Here is a 17917-nt window from a genome sequence, read left to right on the forward strand (position 1 = left end):
TTATACATGTATGTTCTTAACAATATAGACGCATTTTAATGTTGTGAGAACCCTTAGGCTCAAAGTCAATAATATCTATAGGGGAGGAAGTGGGTTGTTATAGTTAAGCTGGTTCCAAACTTCTACAAGTTTAAAACTAAACTGAAAAAACAGGACTAGACCTAAAGCTGTGGTTGTGCTAAGAGGATTTGATAAAATTCTTCAATGAAAGATGTGAGAGTCATGTCTTCAAGATACAATGAGATTGAGCCCTTAAAACTACCCTGTTGAACAAACAATGGCTCAGCTAGTAGTAATACAGAGTGGGGTGACATTGACAAAGTGAGGTTACATATTTACATTGATGAAGTATTCAAGTATTAAAATTTGCCAGCTAAATTTACTTCCACTCTCATTCTGAGATGACTGCAAGCTCTTTCTGAAGAGGTGTTCTTGACTGACTTGTTTTTGTATTTGTTGGACTTGTAGACGCAAAAGGATTTGGAGGCATGGTTAAATTGTCTTCTCCTTCTAACATCTGAACCACAAGTTTCATGGATGGACGATCAACTGGATACCATTGAATGCACCAGAGTCCCACAATTGCTAGTTTCTTTGCTATTGTGGCATCTCTGTTTTCCATAATTCTGATGTGCAGCTCTTCGCCTTGATTCAAATGGTTATAAATCCATTCTGGGAAGTATACTTGGCTAGGGTTCTCAGCTGTGACATCACTGTTTTTCCTCCCCGAAACCATTTCAAGCAACAACATCCCAAAACTATAAACATCTGACTTATAGGACACATTCCCAAAATTCCTGGATAACACTTCAGGAGCAATATAGCCCATAGTCCCCCTAGCTATAGTCATAGAAACAGCACTTTGGTCCTTGGAACATAATTTGGCTAGACCAAAATCAGAAATCTTTGGATTAAAGTTGTGATCTAGCAAAATATTATGAGGTTTGATGTCAAAATGAAGGATTCTTTGTTCACAACCTTGGTGAAGATACTCCATTCCTTTGGCTATGCCTATAGCAATATCTTGAAGTTTCTCCCAAACAAGTGAATGTTTAGCTGAAAATATGAACTTGTTAAGAGAATCATTTGGTAAGAACTCAAAGATGAGAGCTCGTCTCATTCCATCAGCACAAAAGCCGACCAAGCGAACCACATTAACATGGTGGATTCTACCCATTGTTGCCATCTCATTAATGAACTCTTCCCCATTTCCCCTGAAATTGTTAAGGATCTTCACCGCAACAAGTACTTCATTAGAAAGTTTCCCTTTGTACACAGTTCCATAACCTCCTTGGCCCAGTATGTACTTAAACTGATCTGTAATCTTCTTAATATCGGCATATGAATACCTTGAGGGCTTTAGAGCTCTGTAATCTTCCAGAAATTTTTCAATCTTTCTTTTATTCTTTTCTTCTAGTTTTCGTGAGCAGTGCAGATAGTAGAGTACACTGACAGCTAGGACAAGAAGAAGGAAACCAGTGACTGCACCTGCATATCAGAAGATCCAGGTTAAGAACTCCTGTCTTTAGGCTCTCATAACAAATGAAGTATGGGAAATCAAAAACTTCACCTGCAACCACCAACTTTGTTGTTGCACTACCTGGAAAGGATAATAAAGATATTAGCTTGCTCTACTCAGTACATTACAGAATCAAAGCATAACTAAAAAAACAAATTTTGTGTTTGAAGTAGGTTTAATTCAGTCTATCATTTAGCCTTTCAACTCTTGCTCTTTGTACCCCTTCCTTGGCCATTGCAAATTCATTTTCGAGTTAACACTGTTTCTTATAGGTCTTTAACAAAACAAAAAGCTAAAAAAATAAAACAAAGGTCTCTTCTGTCTTGTACTGCAAAACCTGATTTCCTTGTATAATTCACACTATCAACAACTATAGTTATCTAGAGCAGGTGGGAAATGGTTTGGAACATTGATTCTGTACTATTTTGTGATGAAAAAAGGTTAAACAAAAAGAAAAAGAAAAAAAAACTGCTATAGACCAACTTCCAAGTAATACAGGGCATTACAGAGCAATTTTGGCACTTCAATGCTGTTAGGAGGGGAGTGTGTTGTCTTGAATAACAGAAATCAAGAGGAAAAATGGACTCCATGGTTGTCAAAAAGAAAAGGGAGATCAAAGATAATGATGAAAGGAACATGAGAAAGAACAATTGGTTTCTTTGTTAGGGGATTTGTGAATTATAACCAATGTTGCCCTTATCATTCTGATGTGTGCAGATAGATTTGCCTTTTCGAACTAGTATATTCTTATCTGCCTTTAAGGATTTCTCATCTTTCTTTATATTTCTATTTCAAGACAATGAAATAGTTGTTTCTGATCTTAAAAAAAGAAAAAAAGAAAAGAAAGAAAGAAAGAAATAAAAAAACGAAAACTCCATTTAAAAGTCATTTTGTCCCTAGCCTTATCCTTTCCTGTAACGTGATTGATTTCATAGCTGGTGATGTGAAGTGCTGGTATAACATTGAAGTGCACTGAAGTGCTGGTAATGTGATTTTGTGCAGAGAAATTTCATAGCTATAACTTTTCTTTTACAACTATCATTTGCCACACATCTAGAAACACTCAAACAAGTACTCCAATCAGGAAATGAACTGGACTCATATGGATTCACACTCTACAGGACTGCACCCCTCATAATGAAATTATTTCTGTTTGTTTGATATGTGAAATAAAGCAGGATTATAGAATGAATATATTACCTTTTGATGGATTATTGATGCATTCGGTTTCAGGTTCCTTGCTGTTTCTCTTCAGTCTGCATTTCTTGCCTTGTGCTTCACAGTTTCCACATACCGATTTTGACCACTTTATAGAGAATTTGCCATTCAGATCAGATATACTATACGGAAGTGTGAGATTGTACATCCTACGGCAGGAGGATAGGTTAACTTCATCAAGATCAGCAGAGGACATAATAGCATAAACTGGGTAACCAGGAATAGAGAGGCAAGGGATGGACTGAACAAAATAGAATTCTCTTTTGTTTGATGAACAATTGAAGAAGGTGAAGTCATCTAGGACTTCCCAGGCATTTTCTAGTTTGAACTGGAAAGGGGAAGCCGCTAAACTGAGGTTCTGAAGCTGTCCTACAAAGCAATTATACGGATATTGGACCATAATTTCGTGGGAGTCATAACTGATATTCGTCACCAAGAGGTTCACTGAATATGGCAGCTCCAGCATGGTCTGTTTCTTCTCTGAGCAATATAACTCAAACCCTGGATATCCACAGTGGTCTGGCTGGTCTGTTAGCCGGAAAGGGAACCGTATGGTTGGACCCTGGTCACTGCACCTTGATGCCATGCACTCATCTTGGCCGGATCCAATCTCTGAAAAGATTGTTACAGACAGGAAGAAAAACAAAGAGAATGCCATTTTTGAGGAACCGCTCATCTCTAGGGTTTTTACTCCTCCCTTGCTAATTTCTTCATAGAAAAAGGTTTTTCCTCAGATCACCATAGTCATGAAAGAATTATTTATTATGTGGGACCTGAACCAGTCAATTCAGAAGGAAAGGAATTGGTCAAATGGCCAGCTGGTCAATGATGTCTGCTGGTTAATGTCTGTATATCTGACAAGTTCCTTCATGACAAGCATAAATGAGTCGACGCTTATGGGTGAGGATCCCTCCCAAAAGTGTCAAGAAAGTCAAAATTAGGAGCTGGTTCAAGGCGTTTATGGGTCCCTGTGGACCAACCACTGATCATAATCACCATTCTTTTATTGGTTTTGATATGGGTTTGTATATCCTCCTCTGAAACCCAGTTATCAAAGCAGTTGCAGATCTCGCAGGCTTCAAAGTCTATGATGTTGAGGGAAGAAAAACTTGTGGCAGTTGGGCTGATAGCACTCCTCCATGTCTGCTTCATCTCAATCTGTGCTGCCGATGAAAACCAGACTTGCAGGCCTTCATCTTGTGGAGATATTCGAAATATCAGCAACCCTTTTCGGTTAAAGGGAGACCCATCCGGCTGTGGCGATCCTAACTATGAATTGGTTTGTGAAAATAATCGTACCATGTTGAACCTGTATAGTGGGAAATACTATGTTGCAGAGATCAACTACAAGAACTACAGCATTCGGATAGTGGATCCTGGGCTTGACAAGGGAGACTGTTTCTCCAGCCCTCTGTATTATTTGACAAGAGGAAACTTCAGTTATGGAGATCCATATGATTTGCCTTATGATTGGAAATTGAGTAGAACGGTTTTAATGAATTGTACAAGTTCAATCAGTGATCATAGCTACATTCGAATTAATCCCTGCAACTCCAGCAGCACTTCATTTTCATCACAGGCATATGTTTATGCGCTAGCAGGAGTTTCTGAGGTGGGAGACATCAAGTATTCATGCACAATAGGCATGACTATTTCTACTCGACCATTGAAGGAAGTTTCTTCAAAGCCCAGGAATCAATCAATGTCAGAATTGCAAGAAGAGCTTCTTGTGGGACTTGAGATTTCATTTCTGCCTTATCGCTGCAGCAGCGAATGCCATATGGAAGGGCAATCCTGCTATATGAATTTTATTGAAAATACAATTACATGTGTCTCCAACAGGGGATGCGGGGACTGGAGCAGTTGCTTAAAGCCAACTTGTAAGTAACAATTACAAGATGATATAGTCAATTTGTTTTGGGTACTCCGAATAGAGCTTAGAAGTTAGGCATGATGAAATCCATTTCACCTCAACCCATGATATCAAATTGAAAGAATCCTAATCGTATGTAATTTTAGGGATTGCACTGCCATGGAAATTTGAATATGTAGTTCAGATAAATAATTAGGACAACCAGGTTCAGGCTCTTTAATCTTTCTTCTTTCATGCATGAATCTCTTTATATTCTAACTTTACTTGCTTATTTTAAACATGCAGGGCTAAGGAAATTCCTCTTTGACTTCCTGTTTCCTTTAATCGGTAAGGCTTTAGGAATTCCTCCTATTATCTTTCATTTTCCCATTTCCTACAATTGGATTTTTATTTTATTTACTTCTGCAATAATAATTGATTTTTGGATGTTCCTGTCTTATTAACAGATGCCATATTTTCGGTTGAGCCCTCTCAAATCTTCAGTAAGGCTTCTAACTCCAACCACTAATTCCTTGTAGAAGATACAGTGGTAAAGTTCTATTTAGAGCTTTTTCCAGTTGGAATCTTTAGAGTGCTTGCTTTTTCACGGATTATACTCTTGAAAAAGAAAGGATTGCTTTGCAATGGGTTGAACAAAACTGGAAGTGAATTGCTCAAATCTCTTGGTATATGGAGAAACCAAACAGTGGAATTGGAACTAAGGCCTTGAATTCTACAGCCCTAATTCCATGAAGTTTGGTTAAGTAATTAGGATAACCAAATGTAGACTGTTCAAGTTTTCTCCCTTTCATGAGAAGGCACTTCAACTTTTATAACTAACATTACTTGCTTTCATCGTGTAGGTGTTAGAGATTTGCTCAACGATTTGCCGTTCAGTTTACTTGGTAAGGCTTTGGGGATTCATTTTATCATCTTTCCTTTCTTATAACTTGGATTTTCCACTGTCATTATCCTTCCTTCTACTACTATTTTACCGTCTCAATAAACAGTACTAATTTTACTATTGTGCTTATTTTTACCCATTTCTTTAATCTGATTTATGTTCCTCTCTTATTGACAGGCTGGATTATCCGAGTGATCCGTAAGGCTTCGATTTCCCACATATTAATTCTTTCTAAGGTTAATGTAATAAGGTCTTAATTCAGTATTCATGGGATTCTCACATTCAAGATTGTACACTGGGCTGTCAAGTTTGTAATTTTTTTTTCTTGAAAAAAAAGACTCCTCTGCAGTGAGTGCGCAAAATTGGATGTGTAGTGGAATCCAAAATTTTACTTCTTCCATGGAATTGGGACGGTATTGAATTCAAATTTAGTCTCAAAATTCTTTGTGATCTGAAGGAAAAAACAACGGAAGTGGGATTGGGGTCTCCAATTCAAAGGCCCCAATTCCGTACAACCAAACAAAACCCAAATTTTCTCTGACTCTCAGCCCTTACCTCCATCAAGTTGCCCCCTAAAAGAACAGTTGGTATCTGGTGTAAAAGCCTCTCAGCATCTTCCCTTCAGAAAAAACCAGTAAGTTTTGTCAAAATACTCAAGATAACCACCTACTGGTTTACTTAGTATGGAGATGGAGAGGATTTCCCAGTAGACTGTCTTCAATAATTTTGAAAGGCTATTGCATATGATCGTAAATTTTGCCTATACTGCTCTGTCCTCTTTCTAAACTATTTCATTCTTTTAACTAATTATTCGTGTTCAGTTATAATTGTGGCTGGAAGAGCTGTGATTGGGATGCTATGCCTATGTGCCTTTCTGATTTACAAGTTTCAAAGGAGACACTTATCAATGGATGATACTCTTGAGGAATTCCTACAAAGTCATAACAATCTCCAGCCAATCAGGTACTCATATTCAGAAATAAAGAAGATGACTAATAATTTTCAAGATAAATTAGGTCAAGGAGGCTTTGGCTCGGTCTATAAAGGAAAGCTTCGAAGTGGCCAGATTGTAGCAGTAAAAATGTTGGTTGTGTCAAAATCTAATGGGCAGGACTTCATCAATGAAGTTGCTACAATTGGAAGGATTCATCATGTGAATGTGGTGCGACTCGTAGGGTTTTGCACGGAAAAATCAAAATATGCTCTTGTATATGACTTCATGGCAAATGGATCCCTTGATAAGTATGTTTTTCTCGAACGAGAAAATTCCATTCCTTTGAGCTGGGAGAGGTTGTATAACATTGCACTTGGAGTGGCTCATGGGATTGAATATTTACATCGTGGCTGTGAAATGCAAATTCTGCATTTTGATATCAAGCCACACAACATTCTTCTCGATGAAAACTTCACCCCAAAAGTTTCAGATTTTGGCCTTGCAAAACTGTATTCATCGGATCAAAATGCTGTCACTCTCACTGCAGCACGAGGAACGCTTGGATACATTGCTCCGGAACTGTTCTACAAAAACATTGGAGATGTCTCATATAAGGCCGATGTTTATAGTTTTGGAATGTTGTTGATGGAAATGATGGGGAAAAGGAAGTACATGAATGCCCGTGCTGAGAAAAGCGAAATATTCTTTCCATCATGGATTTATGACCGGATTGATCGAGGAGAAGACATGGAAATGGGAGAAGCCACTGAGGAAGAAAAGAAGTATATAAGGAAAATCATCATAGTTGCATTATGGTGTGTTCAAATGAAGCCCACTAACCGTCCTTCAATGAGCAAAGCACTGGAGATGCTGGAAAGTGAGGTAGAACTCTTGCAGATGCCTTCCAAGCCTACACTACATTCCAAGGATTTGTCAATGGAGGATGGTATGAACAATCCAATTGGGGCACCAGTTTCTTCATGCAATGGCACAATGACAATTAGCTTAGAAGGAAGGTAGAAACACTGTCTCTACTTGCACTCTGTGCTGTAGTCCTGTAAATTTTCTTGACATGGATGTAAGCATTTTTCTGCTCTTTCTGCTAGATTCTAATATGTACTCAACTGCTAACCACTAATCATTTTGTAACCATACATGAGGTACTAGCTTAGATGGCTCTGAAAAATGGAATTTGTTATTCTTTGCTGAGGTCTTAGCATTGTGCTCTGTTATGCATATGTAGGAACCAGCAACAACATTTTTACTAGTTTGAGTTCTTTTGAGATACTAGAAAAGATATCGGCATTCGGGTTTGTTTGGGAACATTTTGGAAAACTATTCTTAAAAATCAGTTTTAGTCCTTAATTTTTTTTTGAACAAAATTCTGTTTAAAAACTCAAATACGAAAGAATAGTTTTTCAACTAATTCTCAATCATAGTAATGCATTTATGTATAATACAAAAGTCTTTAAAATATTATTTATATTTTAAAATTTATTATAAAAAAAATCTATTTTCAAAGTAATTCTCAAAAAACTGTTTTCAAAACATGTTTTTTGAATTACAAAATTATTTTTTGTTTAAAGAAAAGGAAACCGTTTTCTAGAACGGATTCAAACAGGCATACTTGTCTTTGTTTCCATTAGGTTGGTAGAATCATGTAGATAGAAGTTGTTGGGGGAATCCGTTTGGTTATATGAGTTGGGGAATGTTTGGGGTCTGAGAAATTGATACAAAGATGGTGTTTCTAGCCCAAAGCAGAGGGGAAATTTTTCATGGGATTGGATTAGGATCATACAGAGCACGTTTGGTTGCTCAGAAAAAGTAAATAAATAAATAATAAAATAAAATTTAAAGTATCAAATCTTAAGACTCCATTATTGAGGTCCCACATTTTCTTTTCCTTTCAACTTTCTGCAAATTATGAAGTAAAACCTTCACAAAAATTACATTAATCAACAATTACAACTGGGTGCTTCCTAATTTACACATTCGCAATAATAAAACAATTAATTCCAACATTTTTCATTCAAATTTTGAAACGACTCCCAAATCTTGTTGAATTAAAAGATGTTATCAAATTGCCTAATCCACCATCCATTGTCGCTGAATTCACCAAAGCCCCATAAATTTTTAGTTTCCTTAATCCAGATTTGCAGCTCAGAGCACACTGACTGCCACCAGAAGAAGAAAGAAACCTATAATTGGACCTGCAGTCACTACTTTCTTTCCTGCACCTGAAAAAGAATAAATAACACAATTTTAGCCTTTTTTAAACTTAGTAAATTAATAAATAACAAGATTGAGTTGACCTCAAACCCGAGTCAACCTGCCGAGTTGCACCCATCCTCTTTCTAACACTATTTCTACCAGGATATGGAATGAAATAGTACCTGTTGCTGGCTCTCCTATGCATTCAGTTTCAGGCTCCTTGCTGTTGCTCTTCAGTCTGCACTTCATGCTTTCTTCACAGTTTCTGCATATCTCGCTTGACCAATTCAAAGAAAAACCCTTGCTCAGCTCAGATACCGGATATGGGACTGCTGAGATGTTGTACATCTTCTGGCAAGATGATAGGTCCACATCTCTAATACTTGCAGTGGACATAACAGCATAAACTGGATAATCAGGGAGAGAAAGGCAAGGGATGGGATCGACATAAGACATTTCTCTTTTCTTTGATGAACAGTTGAAGAAGGTGAAGTCATATAGGGCTTCCCACTGATTGCTGAGCTTGAAGTTGAAGGGGGAGGCTGATAAACTTAGGTTCTGAAGCTGTCTTGGAAGGCATTTTTCTGGGTCTTGGACCATCATTTCATGAGACTCATAGCTGATATTCTTTACCAGGACCTTCGCTGAATGTGGAAGCTCTAGTATGGTTTCGTTCCTCTCTGTACATGAGAGCTCAAACCCCGGATACCCACAGCGGTCTGGCTGCCCTTTCAGCCTGAACGGGAACCGGATTAGTGAACCTTGGTGGCTGCAGCTGCTTGAGACTAAGCAGTCGTCCTGGCTCACTGCAACATCCAAGGAAATTGTTACAAACAAGAACAAGAAGAACATCATTCTCAAGGAAACTCCACTGATCATCTCTAGAATTAATCTGTAGTAATACTACTCCTCAACCCTTCTGCACTCAGATTTTAATGCTATTTCAGATTTCTCCTCTTGTGGATTGGTTCAAAGATGGATGTTTCCAGTCACATCTCCAAATCATGAGATGACGGATTCTTATATCAAGCATTGACCTTGATTTTTAGACGTGTTTTGACGGTTCAAATCCTTGGTGAAATTCAGCATCCTTGACACTGGGTGCCGGTCAACAAAAGTTGCTTTTCTAAGTGGTCTGAATCTGATTAAAACGCACTCATGCCACCGCGTAAAGAATTTATTTTCTGTCTCTTTCCTGCCCTTGACTCTTTCAACTATTGCGGATGTTGACGTGAAAAAAGTTATAAATTTCAAAGCTGGTTGACTGCAACTTGCCCTAGGGACCACAAATTGCCTATGAGATAAGGCATAAAGCCATAAAACAACCCACAACCTTTTCTCCAGCAAGCATATATAGATCCTTTTGTTCTCTGAAAGTATCAAATCAAAGCACTTACAGCTCCTCTCTCTCCTGTGAAATCATGATGTTGAATAAAGAAAAACTTGTGGGAGTAGGCCTCATAACCCTCCTCCATCTCTGCTTCTTTTCCGTCTGCGTTGCCGGCCAAAACCAGCCCTGCAGGCCTTCTTCTTGCGGGGATATGCTGAACATCAGCGACCCTTTCCGGTTAAAAGGCGACCCATCTGGCTGTGGGGATAGTCGGTATGAATTGGCTTGTGAAAACAATCGTACCATTCTCAATCTGTATCGTGGGAAATACTATGTCGAGGAGATTAACTACCAAAACTATAGTATCCGGGTGGTGGATCCTGGGCTGAAGAAGGGAAACTGTTTGTCCACTCCTCTCTATCACTTGACTCCTGAGAACTTCAGCTATGATCATCCGTACGCCTGGCCTTACGATTGGGGATTCAGAACGACAGTCTTGATGAGCTGCTCGAGGCCGATCAGCGACGACAAATTCATTCCCATCACTTCTTGCAATAGTACTAATGGCACAACCTCTTCCTCCTCACAGCCTTATCATTATGCGCTAAGTGGAGATGGAGAATCCCTGCAGGTGGGCGATCTCCCGGGCTCATGCACTATAGGAAAGTCAATATTTTCCAAGCTGGGGGCAGCTTCAGAGCCCGGAAACCGGTCAATGTCGAGCCTCCAAGATCAGCTTCTTCTGGGGATTGAGCTTTCGTTTCTGCAAATCCAGTGCATCAGAGAATGTAGGGTGAAAGGGCAAAGCTGCTACATGGATTACACTGTCAACTCAGTGAAATGCGATGACCCGAATTCATGCAAGGATTTGAGTGATGACTGCTACAAACCAATCTGTAAGTGATAATTTACTGTAACTTTGTGTTTTTGAGTGTGAAATCCATCATCAAAATTTATTCAAGTAATACTGGTTTCTTGGTTTTAATCATGCAGGGCTTAAGGGTTTGATCATCATCCTCCAGATCATCTTTGCTTCAATTTACACTCCGATCATTGGTAAGACTCCCAAGTTCCATCTCTTTTTTCCTTGTAAAAACGGGATAATCATGTAACATTCTTGCTTTTCAAGGATTATACTCTGGGGTCCTAGGATTTTAATTCTCAGCACCTGGGTATGTAAAATTAGATGTGAAATGATCAACCAATTCGAAAAAAAAAAAACCCCCGAAAAATCTACTTTTGTTTTGAAATTTGTGTGGGTTTGGGATTGCATTGAACCTGAGTTCGCTCCTCAATCCACTTGTATGAAAAGAACATGCTGCGAAATTGGAACTGAGGCCTCCAGTTCTGAGTGCCCCAATTCTAGGAAACCAAACAGAAACTGATTTTCTCCCCTGGAAAAACACAACTTTTCCAACCAAATACATATCATCATAACTTTCACTATCCGGTTTTCAAAAATCTGTCATTTTTCTAACATTTGATTCACGTTCAGCTGCAGGAATTTTAGGAAGAGCTTTACTTGGGGTGGTGCTTTCCTATGGAATCTACAAGCTTCGACAAAGGCACATATCAAAGCATGATACTACTAAAGAAATCCCATGAAGGTGAAAAGAAATTTAAAGGAAAATGTGTGTACAGAAGAAGCCCGAGAGCCATTCTTCGGTGAGCAAAGCACTGGAGATGCTGGAAGGCGGTCTGTGTTCGAAAATTAACAGATTCCAATCATAGATATTTTTCCTAGTTTGATATGAAAGGAAATTGATGTAATTTAGACATATTCATAGGATTGTAATTCTTCTTTTATTTCCTTTTTTGAGAATGATGTTTGTCAATTACTTTCTTTTCTGTTACTGAGACAATTCATCAGAAGTGAATATACATATTCTGTTTATAGTCTTCCATTCTTCCCAAGAAATGGAGAGATAAAGGGAAAATTTTTCATGGGATCGGATGGAGATCATAGTGGGTATGTTTGGCTGATTGGAAAATGTAATAAAAAGGAAAGAAATCAGATTTCTGAATCGTAAAAGGTTCAATTCATGTGGCCCCCTCACCACTGTCTGGAAAAACCAGGCTCCAGATCAAGTCATCTAGGTATCTCCGTTGGATAACACGGCGTCGATTTGATGCTGCAGTTTCAAGAGTTCCTCCGTTTCTTCCTTCATCTTCTAGTATTCCCCGTTTAAGGTGACAAACCACCCACCCTTAAAACGACGACGTTCATCCTCCTTCCTGTAACAAGACGTCATTTTTTTCTGAGAAACGACGTCGTTTTGGGATGCCAATCCCTCTCTTTTTTCTGAAAATTGTGCCCCAACTCCTCAGCTGAGAGAAGCTGCGAGAAAAAATCCCATCAAAATCCATGAAATTGTGTTCCTGAGAATCACCCCAATCTCTTCTTAGTATCGTTTTCCGGTTCCAGAAAATCGAACAATTTCCATGGATTCATTCGGGAAGGCATCAGAAAAAATCCAAGAGAGCTATGTTTTTCATAGAGTGATGGGTAACGTAATCAACAGAGAGAGAAGAGAGAACGGACAAATCCAAACGCGGCGTTTTCTGGCAGAGACGAGAGGCTGATAAGCAGAAAACGACGCCGTTTTGAGGTAACAGTTGCTTTCTCCACCTTCAAGCTTTCTCGTCGTCTTCTTTCTGCGAATTTTACTCTCATCCCTACACAAAAACGGTGTCGTTTTATTTGTTAAAGTCTGATATTACCTTGTTTTGATTTCGTTTGGGTAACACCAAATTTTCTCCAAAACGACGTCGTTTTAAATTTTACCGTTTCTTCTTCCCCTGTTCCAGGATTCTCTGTTTCTTAAATGATTATGTTTTGTTTCTGTATTTCTTATTGATGCAAACTTAAATGAAATGCGACATAAGAAGAAGAAGAGAGGCGAATGGAGAGAGAATAGGCAATCTTATTGATGACAATATGAAAGATAACAGAGCAGAGAGGAGATGAGCAATTCACACAATTCCCACAACATCCCTGACCCTTCATCTCTCTCACACTCATATACTATCTCTATAACAAATTGCAACAACTTCTCTAACAAACTCCCGAGAATATCGCTAAGCCGCTTCTCACAGGAATAACAGAAATGAAGAAAGGAAAAGATAAGGAAATGACAGAAAGAAATGAAATAAGTGCTAGCTGGCGTGCCTATCCATTCCTTTCGCATAAAACGCACCGCATCACTTTTCTGTTTCTCCTCACGGTGTCGTTTACCAGCTGTTCGCATCAATACTCCCTTCTAAGAAACTTCCTTGTCCTCAAGGAAGAAAGCAGGAAACCTCCTCTTCAGATCATCTGCAAATTCCCAAGACGCATCAGCTGGTGATTTATCAACCCAATGTATCAGTAATTGAACAGCTGGGACATTGTGTCTTTTGACTAAACGACGGTCCAGAATAGCTTGTGGGAGCAAGGTGGTGCTGGTATTAGAGATAGGTAAAGATGAGCAAGCTTGAATTGATGCATGAGCTGGCTTGAGAAGGGACACGTGGAATACGTTGTGTATTTGAGCATCAGGAGGCAACTGGAGCTGATAAGCCACTGTTCCAATTCTGTCTATCACCTTAAACGGGCCATAATAGCGGGGTTGGAGTTTGGGACCTCCTGAATGCATACTGACTTGCTTATAAGCCTGGAGTTTTAGTAACACCATATCTCCAATGTTGAATTCTCTGTCAAACCTGTTCTTATCGGCTTGAATTTTCATCCTCTGCTGTGCCTTGGAGAGATGGTGTTTAAGCAGTTGCAGCCAACTCTCTCTTTCATTTAACACTCTATCAACAGCTTCAACATTTGAGTCCTTTGGAAAATAGGGAATTTGTAGCGGAGGGGCATAACCATACAAAGCTTCAAACGGTGACATCTTTAAAGAGGAATGGTATGAAGTATTATACCAAAACTCTGCTAATGAGATCCAGTTTGCCCATTGGCCTGGGTTATCGCCTGCCATGCACCGAAGATAGGTTTCAATACACCTATTCACCACTTCTGTCTGACCGTCCGTTTGAGGGTGGTACGCAGTAGATAGCTGCAATGAGACACCCTGTAATTTGAAAAATTCCTGCCAAAAAACACTGGTGAAAATAGGGTCTCTGTCACATGTGATGGAGTGAGGAAGACCATGAAGTTTATATACACTGTCAAGGAACACTTGGGCAACCATCTTGGCTGTATATGGGTGTGGTAGCAGCATAAAGTGACCATACTTGGTAAGCCTGTCCACAACAACAAAAATTGCCGTTTTACCATTAGATTTGGGGAGGCCTTCGATGAAGTCCATTGTGATGTCTGTGAAGACTCCCTCTGGAACAGGCAATGGTTGCAGTAAGCCAGAATAAGGTTTATTTTCTGGTTTGAAGCGCTGACATACAGAGCAATTTCTCACATATTCTCGGACAAACTTCCTCAAACCCTTCCAATAAACTACTGCAGATATTTGCTTTGTAGTCACATACACGCCAGAATGGCCTCCAGTTGGCGAATCATGAAAGCTGTTTAAGATCTCTCGTCGCAGTTGTTCATTGACTCCAACTACCAATTTCCCCTTTCTCCGAAGTTCCTCTCCTCGCCAAGAATATTTAGGATAAGCAGAGGGGTCTGCTTCCTTAGCCTTAATGATCTTCTGTAATTCAGGATCTACACCCCAAGATTCTTTGATCAAGTCATACAACTGAGTGTTTAAAATTGTTGTAGATAGAACAAACAACTCTGCTGGTTGGATTCTAGACAAAGCATCCGCAGCAACATTCTCTTTTCCTTGCTTATAGCGAATTTCGTAATCGTATTGCATAAGCTTGGCAACCCAAGCTTGCTGAGTAGGTGTAGTTACTCGCTGTTCAAGAAGATATTTCAAACTCTGGTGGTCTGTTTTGATTACAAAATGGCGATCTACCAGATATGACTCCCACTTTTTGATGGCCATAAGAATAGCCAACATCTCTTTTTCATAAGTGGATAAGGTTTGAAACCTGTCAGATAAGGCCTTGCTGATGTATGCAATGGGATGTCCTTCTTGCATTAGGACTGCTCCAATACCCTGACCAGAAGCATCTGTTTCTATTATGAACTCCTTTGAAAAATTTGGTAGAGCAAGCACTGGTGCGGTTATCATCGCCTGTTTCAAAGCCATGAAAGCTTGATTACTTCCCTCTGTCCAGTGAAAAGCGTCCTTTTTAAGCAGATCTGTCAGTGGCTTTGCAATTTTTCCATAATCCTTTACAAACCGCCTATAGTACCCCGTGAGGCCGAGAAAGCCACGAAGTTGCTTAAGTGTAATGGAAGTTGGCCAGTCTCTAACAGCAGCAACTTTTTGAGGATCAGTATAAACTCCCCCGCTGGAAATCACATGGCCCAGATACTCAATACTAGAGTGGCCAAAGAAACATTTGTTGCTCTTGGCATAAAGCAAATTCTCCCGTAAGACCTGCAAGGCAATACTCAAATGATGTATGTGGTCAGAGAAGCTTCTGCTGTATATTAAAATGTCATCAAAAAACACTAGAATGAACTTCCGAAGATAGGGTTGGAAGATATTGTTCATAAGACTCTGGAAGGTGGATGGAGCATTCGTGAGGCCAAAAGGCATCACCAAAAATTCGTAGTGGCCCTCATGTGTCTTGAAGGCAGTTTTTGGCACATCAGGTTCATGCATTCTGATTTGCCAATAGCCAGAGCGTAGGTCAATTTTGGAGAAAATTGTTGAACCTCCCAATTCTTCAAGAAGTTCTTCAATAACAGGTATTGGAAATTTGTCCTTGACAGTAACTTGGTTCAAAGCTCTGTAATCAACACATAATCTCCACGATCCATCCTTCTTTTTTACTAGAACCACCGGACTTGCGTAAGGGCTCCTGCTTTTTCTAATTACTCCTGCATGTAACATTTCACCAATCAGTTTCTCAATAGCATCTTTCTGCACTGCAGCATACCTGTAAGGTCTGCAATTAATTGGTCCCGCTTCATCCTTTAAATCAATCTGGTGATCATAATCCCGGACCGGGGGCAATCCTGTGGGCTCTTCAAAGACGTCCGCAAAAGCCTGCAACATTTTTTGCAACTCCTCCTGCTGTTGCGGGGTGAGAGTTTCCTCTAAATGAGTGTTTTCAGCCACCTGAATAGCCCAGAGAGTGGCATCTGAAAGGTTCTGTATTGCAAACAAGCCAGGCTGTTCTACCAAGCCTTTTAGCTTATCTGCCCAAGGTGACATCCTCTCCTGAAGCTTATTTTTGCCCTGCAAGAGATATGGTTTGCCATTTAATTCAAAACCCATCTGCAATGTATTAAAGTTCCACGAGATATCTCCCAGAGTGGCAAGCCATTGAGTTCCCAAGATAAGATCATAAGTCTCCAGAGGCAGAACATAAACCTCCGCAATAAATTCTTGCCCTTGCATTCTCCACCTGAAGTCTGAACATAGAGTTGTACAGTGAAGTTCTTGCCCATTTGCTACGGTCACCCTTATCCCTCTAGCCTTCTGCCAACAACAGTCAACCCTTTTTGCCACCTTAGAACTCAGGAAATTATGAGAGCTTCCTGAGTCTATTAGCACAAATAAGGAGCGCCCCTTGTAATTTCCATTCAAGGTCATAGTTTGTGAGTCTTCATTGCTCATAAGAGCATTAAGAGACAGCTGAATCTGTTCATCCTCCTCATCCAAGCCTTCCATTTGTAAATTTCCTTCAGGCCCCTCACCATCTGTCTCCACCTGAATCTGCATAACATACAGTTGTTTCCTTTTGCATTTATGGCCAAGAGTAAATTTCTCATCACACCAGAAACATAAACCCTTAGCCCGACGCTCGTCTAGGTCTCTGTTAGAGAAATTTCGATGGTTTCTAGTGGTGATTCCAGGATTGGTTTTAGGTATATTGGTTGATGGTGGTAAGGGTAGCAGTCCGGCATTTGTAGTTTTCGGGAAAGTGGTGTTACTGAGGTTGGTAGCATTTTGGGAAATAGAGGTGATTGGCGTGGCTTTGTGGTAATGGTTAGTTGTGGGTGAGTATAGGCTAGGTCCTTTGGAGACTGGTTTTGGTTTGTTCTGCAAAGCGGCTACTGCTATTTCTTGTAATCTGGCCAGAGAGTAAGCATCAGCAAGTGTTTGTGGTTTGAACATTCGAACGGGCATCTGGAGTTCATCAATCAAACCAGACAAAAAAAAACTTAAGGCATGGGATTCTTTGATATCAGCTCTAGGATACAATTCATCAAATTCATCCATATAGCTCTGCAGTGAACCTGTTTGCCTTAAATTGCGCAGATCCGCAATCGGATCATTAAAAACATGTTGCCCAAATCTAGCATTCAAAGCAATGACATATTCAGACCAATCAAGGTAGGCTTCATTACCTCTAGTCTTAATATAACCCTGATGCCACTGGATCGCTTTTCCCTCTAAGTGAAGAGCTGCCAGGCGCACTCTAGCTTCCGGAGGAGTCCGATCGACTTCGAAGAAATACTCCACCCGAAGTAACCAACCATCTAATCCACCTCCATTAAACTTTGGAAAGTCCACCTTGGTCGAATGACCGAGTTGATTCTCCCACCTACGTTCTTCTCCCCTATTGGTCATCACCTCCTGGTTCTGAAGGCTCAAGCCTCCGATCAAACTTTTGAGATCAGCAAAAGATTTGACAGCTTTTTCTTCTGATTCGCGACGCCACAACTCCTGTTTCCTTTCGAACTCTTTCATCATCTCAAGCATTTCGCGTCTGACTTCCTGTGAACGAGTTGCTTCTGCCATCGTTCCTTCCACAGGCGAAGAAACGTCGGCTCTGATACCAACTGATGCAAACTTAAATGAAATGCGACATAAGAAGAAGAAGAGAGGCGAATGGAGAGAGAATAGGCAATCTTATTGATGACAATATGAAAGATAACAGAGCAGAGAGGAGATGAGCAATTCACACAATTCCCACAACATCCCTGACCC

General features: G+C 39.9%; 4 protein-coding genes across 4 annotated transcripts; 2 read left to right on the forward strand and 2 right to left on the reverse strand.

Annotated features, from left to right (window-relative positions):
- Positions 1-173: 173 nt before the first annotated feature.
- On the reverse strand, positions 174-3413 carry LOC100260698 (rust resistance kinase Lr10). The gene is made up of 3 exons (XM_010664691.3): positions 2720-3413; positions 1571-1600; positions 174-1488 (listed from the first exon to the last, which is right to left on the reverse strand). The coding sequence occupies exons 1-3, from the start codon at positions 3411-3413 to the stop codon at positions 392-394; spliced, it is 1821 nt and encodes a 606-aa protein (XP_010662993.1). The 3' UTR covers positions 174-391.
- A 411-nt stretch (positions 3414-3824) lies between these two features.
- LOC104882255 (rust resistance kinase Lr10) lies at positions 3825-7636 on the forward strand. The gene is made up of 6 exons (XM_010664692.3): positions 3825-4617; positions 4896-4937; positions 5057-5092; positions 5453-5494; positions 5671-5691; positions 6315-7636. The coding sequence occupies exons 1-6, from the start codon at positions 3825-3827 to the stop codon at positions 7445-7447; spliced, it is 2067 nt and encodes a 688-aa protein (XP_010662994.1). The 3' UTR covers positions 7448-7636.
- Positions 7637-8307: 671 nt separating this feature from the next.
- On the reverse strand, positions 8308-9824 carry LOC132252681 (putative RING-H2 finger protein ATL21B). The gene is made up of 2 exons (XM_059733641.1): positions 8821-9824; positions 8308-8664 (listed from the first exon to the last, which is right to left on the reverse strand). The coding sequence occupies exons 1-2, from the start codon at positions 9515-9517 to the stop codon at positions 8588-8590; spliced, it is 774 nt and encodes a 257-aa protein (XP_059589624.1). The 5' UTR covers positions 9518-9824; the 3' UTR covers positions 8308-8587.
- A 235-nt stretch (positions 9825-10059) lies between these two features.
- On the forward strand, positions 10060-11573 carry LOC100245317 (LEAF RUST 10 DISEASE-RESISTANCE LOCUS RECEPTOR-LIKE PROTEIN KINASE-like 1.2). The gene is made up of 3 exons (XM_019226000.1): positions 10060-10864; positions 10962-11024; positions 11470-11573. Exons 1-3 carry the CDS (start codon positions 10060-10062, stop codon positions 11571-11573), a joined length of 972 nt encoding a protein of 323 aa, XP_019081545.1.
- The last annotated feature ends 6344 nt before the right edge of the window (positions 11574-17917 follow it).

The sequence above is a fragment of the Vitis vinifera genome, chromosome 16 (genome assembly GCF_030704535.1).
Source record: "Vitis vinifera cultivar Pinot Noir 40024 chromosome 16, ASM3070453v1".
In the NCBI taxonomy this organism is placed as follows: Eukaryota; Viridiplantae; Streptophyta; class Magnoliopsida; order Vitales; family Vitaceae; genus Vitis; species Vitis vinifera.